The sequence below is a fragment of the Austrofundulus limnaeus genome, unplaced genomic scaffold, assembly GCF_001266775.1.
Source record: "Austrofundulus limnaeus strain Quisiro unplaced genomic scaffold, Austrofundulus_limnaeus-1.0 Scaffold10, whole genome shotgun sequence".
NCBI classification, from domain to species: Eukaryota; Metazoa; Chordata; class Actinopteri; order Cyprinodontiformes; family Rivulidae; genus Austrofundulus; species Austrofundulus limnaeus.
The window spans coordinates 3,457,933-3,462,914 of NW_013952412.1; the positions used below are offsets into that span (position 1 = coordinate 3,457,933).

Sequence of the window (4,982 nt, forward strand, 5' to 3'; positions counted from 1 at the left end):
GAGAGAGAGAGAGAGAGAGAGAGATTTTAAGTGACATTAGTGCTTTTAAAAAATGGAAAATATTTTTGAGATTTATCACCTGTAAAATTATAATTTTGGGGGGAATATTGTTAATCAAATACAGCCAGCATTTCTTTTTAATTTTGGAATTTCCTAAGTAAATAAATAATAAAATAACTATTTAATTGACTGTCCTGATGCATCTCAGTAATCCAGGAAGATAAAAAAAATCAAAAAGACAAAATAAGTAGGTCCTCTGGATGGGTTTGTTTTGTCTCTCCTCCAAGAGACTTCTTCAGTCAGATGAGTTTCAGGTGAACTCAGCCTTAAAAGCACTGCCTCCACATGGTGGACAAACAGGTTAGTCACAAGCAAAAGAGGGCCATCGCTTCACAGTAGGCTTGATTAGCTCTATTGTTCATAGTTCTATTGTTCATTTAATTGGCTCATTAAATAGTTGTTTTTTTAATGTAAATCTGTGACCATGTTCTAATTTTTGTAAAGTTATGCCAAAACTTTTTGATGTAAAATCTATTATGTGTCAATTTGGGCTTATCTTCCTTTTATGTTTCCATTTATTTGACAGTTAGTTTTTTTAATGTATTTATTTATTTTTTGTTTGTTTTTGTTTTGTTCCCTGACTTAGTTTGTTTTACTGATTTCTTTTTAGGGCAAATTCACCTTTGTTGACCTTTGCACACAAGCTTATCTTTTTCAAACTTTCCCTCAAAGTACTAAAACATTACAAGGTGCATTTTGTTGATTGAGATGATTTCTTTTAACTTTACTCTTCTTTTCACAGTGGTTTTTGTTCTCCAAAGTTCAAGATCATTTGCATGGCTGTGTGTGTTCTGTAAAGTGTTTTATTGTATGGATTAGCAATATATATAATATGTGAATTGTTGTACATTTGCATGCTCTGTTTCCCCGATCCCGTTTTTCTCCTATTGTATTTTTTCTCTCTCTTTTCTCATTTCCTCTCCATCAGTAGCTAATCAACCTGAGACATGTCAAATCACTGGGTATGTGCTCTTGGTGGGATCAGGTTAATCTCTGGAATGAGGATGATATAAGCCTAACATGATAGGGTAGAATCCACATAAAAATAATTTCATTCCCATATTTTCATATCAGTGGAAATGTCACATTCACTGACGGTGATGGAGCAGTGATTTTATTGCTTTTTTTTTTTTTTGAGGAACCAATTTGCACTTATTGAAATGAATTCAAAACCATGGAACTTTTGTTGAAAATGTCTAAATTATACACTTTGAACCAGTTTAAAATACTACATGTCAGATGTCTTGGTTTTTCACTTCATTTCCATTCAGAATATTGCCTCCTGTTTTAATGCACTGGTCTTTTTGCCTTTCTTCAGCATTTGGACAGAATGAATGCCATGACCCAGGTGTTCCTGTCAATGGTCAAAGGTATGGTGACCAGTTTCAGCTTGGAAGCTCAGTGGCTTTTCGCTGTGATCAAGGATTCATCAGGACACAGGTGATTGTTAAATATATAAAAATATCAAATGTACTTTGTAATTGTTTAATGCAAAACCCAAGTTGATAATATATACATTTTTTTCAGGGGTCGGATCAGATCACTTGTATCATTCAGGATGGAAAYGTAGTTTGGTCTGCAGCTGTACCTCGATGTGAAGGTGAACAAAAACAGATGCATGCAGGATCTTTATTACACACATAAATAAACAACAATCATTTAAAATGGTCTACTTGCAAAACTATAGATGACAAAGCATTTGAGCTGCGGTTGTTACTGTCCAACCGTTGTGTAAGCATTAGCAAATAAAACAAATTAGTTTTTTAATTGCTTTTCGTTTTTCAGCTTTTCTAAACCTACTGTCTGTGAACACATTTTCTTAAACTCAGCAGAAATAATTATTATATATACAAAAAAAACTATCTGAAAATAAGCTAATAGTAAAGAAAATGCTGAACACTGTTATTTAAATAGTTTTTGAAAGCATCTGACATCCCCTGGCTCGTGTGGTATTTTCATATTCTTCCCCCACTTGCATCTTGATTGTATCACTTAAATGACATTATCAAATGTTGCTTGTCGTTAATAAATTGGATGGCGGAGACATTCAAATTGAAGAAGTTCATCACCTTATTAAGTATGAAGCATGGAGGGAAAATGTTTCTTCCCTATTGGATGGGGAGAGAAAATTAGGTTTTATTTATAGAATAATTTTATTGTGGCTCTTGTCCCAAAGTACTGCTTAGAAATTCAGAGTGTGTAGCAAAGTTACAGGCCTGCTGAAAGTCTGGATTTACACTACTTGAAATGAGATAAAGTGATAAAATTTGTGCACAGTAATTCAGCAAAGAAAATAACCCAATCATAAAAGTGAGGTCTCTTTTCCCCTGATATAGTTTATCTACATATAGCAGTTGTTTGTGTGACAGAAAAAAAATGAAAATGAAGGCAAGGCAAACCTAAAACTTAACTAGACCTATTTCTTTCTTTTTTAATGAGTCAGAAATGAGGTGTTCTGATTTGTAAATTTGTGTCAGTGCATGTAAATTTTACAGCTCGTGGTTTTATGAGTTTGCACAGATCTCAGGTTATGTTTTTTGGCATCATTTGACACATAAATATACTTGATTCCCCCTTATAAATTAACATAATATAATTGCGTAAGGCTTTTTTTCAAACAGGCAAAGCTCAGATTTGTTTACTGTAGCACACGATTGGCTCAGTATAATTTCTGATGGTAAATATTTTTTTTTTTTTGTGTGTGTGAGCTGGAGAAATTCAGAGTGGATTAGAGTGCTAAAATAAATTGAGCAGATGATGAATCTGCAAAGTTAATGGAATGTAAGCCTCGTGCTCATGCCGTGCCGCAGCGACAAGACAAAAATGATTAATTTTATTATTGGTTGTGGTTGTTTGCTTGTGTTTGTCTTCGTCTTCCTGCAGCTCCCTGCGGAGGCCATCTCACAGCGTCGACCGGTGTTGTTCTGTCTCCTGGTTGGCCTTCATTCTATAAGGATTCTCTTAGCTGCCAGTGGGTGATTGAAGCACAAACAGATCATGCTGTAAAAATCCACTTTGACAAGTAAGTTCTTTAATTTTACATTCATAGAATAAATAAATAAATACATAAATAAAAAAGTTGTATTTGGTTGCCTGAAAGTTAAGCATGTTTCTTTACATTTTCCRTGTTACCTAGTTGTTTGGTATGCTTAAGAAGTACATAACTGAGTTATTCAGTCTCTAAGGTAGTCTTCAGATGTAACATAAGAGATATAAATGAAGTCCATGAGTTACTGCAGTGTATGATTAATGTTTGCTTCTTACATATCTTTTCCTTTTTTATTTTTTATTTATTTATTTTTCTGCAAACAAGCCACAGAAAAATTGCTCTCGCCTGAATCCACTGTAGCTGAAATTTGTCTTTTTGGGGCGTGATGTAAAAGCCAAGGTATCTTCATCATCTTGGAGGCATTTCATTTGTAAAAGGATTGCACTGCACACACGACTGATGCAAAGCTTAATTTGTTTCTTTTCATTTAGGGCAGTCAGATTTTATTCTTCAGATGTTTTTTGTGGTTCCAGTGTCTTGATTTCCTTTACCACTGTGCTGTCAATTGTGTGTATGAGAAGTCTCTTTTTGTAAATCATTTTACCTTTGACAGCTAAATTGATAACCAGCAATGTTATGGATCCTGAAAGTCTACTTTGATTTTCAGAAACAACTGTAGAAAATTTTTCATCAACAAGTCAATTACTCAGTAAATAAATTACTAAGGAGAACAATGTGTTTCTTTGTTTGACAGTTCACCTGAGTTTATTTATTTATTTATTTATTTATTTTTTACATTTAAAGGTAAAACATGAATCAGCAAATTTTATTTGGATGAACTGGAAGTCATCTGTCTCTGCTCAGTTATCTGATAATGTGACTTTATTTTTTTCTGCTGTTTGTCACAATGTCCTACTTAGATGAAATTGTTTGGTGTATATGCCAAGTTAGAACACATTTATTCTTTCCTTTCTTTGTGTTTTCAGGTTCCAGACAGAAGTCAACTATGACACATTAGAGATCAGGGATGGGCCCTCAGCCTCCTCCCCCCTGATTGGTGAATACCATGGCACCCAGGCACCTCATTTCCTGATTTCCACATCCAACTTCCTGTTCCTGTTGTTCACTACAGACAACAGTCGTTCGGCAGCAGGCTTCAGCATCAGATTTGAAAGTAAGTCTGATTTACTGACGGAAAAAATGTCTTCCACAATCATTTTACAACCCCTGGCAAAAAGCATGGAATCACTCAAATTGGAGTTAGAAAATAAGGACACACCCAGTCAATTTCCTTTCCCTAAATGGACACCTGCCTCAGATTAGATCTGCTTGTTAGTCTGCAGTTGAAAACACCTGCAGGCATGACACCTTGGAGGGCTGCTGGACAAAGTGGAGCGGCAAGAACCATGGCTCCAACAAGAGAAATGTCTCTTGAAACAAAAGAGAGGATTGTGAAACTTCTTAAAGAAGGTAACTCTTCATGCATGGTTGCTAAAGATGTGGGCTGTTCACAGTCAGCTGTATCCAAGATATGGACCAAATACAAACAGCATGGAATGGTTGTTAAAGCCAAGTGTACTGGTAGACCAAGAAAGACATCAAAGCATCAGGACAGACAACTTAAGGCCATTTGTCTATAAAACCAATAAAGTACAATTAAACAGATGAAGCATAAATGTGAGGAAGCTGGAGCCAATGTATGTGACCAAACCATAAGAAATCGCCTAAAGGAAATGGGATAACCATCATTGACACCTAAACAAAAAAGAATAAGACTGCAATGGGCTAAGGAGAGGAAATCATGGACTGTGGATGACTGGATGAAAGTTATCTTCAGTGATGAGTCAAGAATCGGCATTGGACAAGGTGATGATGCTGGAACTTTTGTTTGGTGCCGTTCCAGTGAGATTTATGAAGAGGACTGCCTGAAGAA

The 4,982-nt window shown here is 35.3% G+C and overlaps 1 protein-coding gene across 1 annotated transcript in view; it reads left to right on the forward strand.

The window, feature by feature from the left end:
- Positions 1–4,982, forward strand: part of LOC106513169 (CUB and sushi domain-containing protein 1) — a gene marked incomplete in the record, with an annotated part of 415,244 nt that overhangs the window by 304,639 nt on the left and 105,623 nt on the right. The window contains 4 exon segments of the mRNA XM_014001862.1: positions 1,379–1,500; positions 1,588–1,660; positions 2,944–3,082; positions 4,036–4,223. Coding sequence (XP_013857316.1) covers positions 1,379–1,500; positions 1,588–1,660; positions 2,944–3,082; positions 4,036–4,223 — 522 coding nt within the window.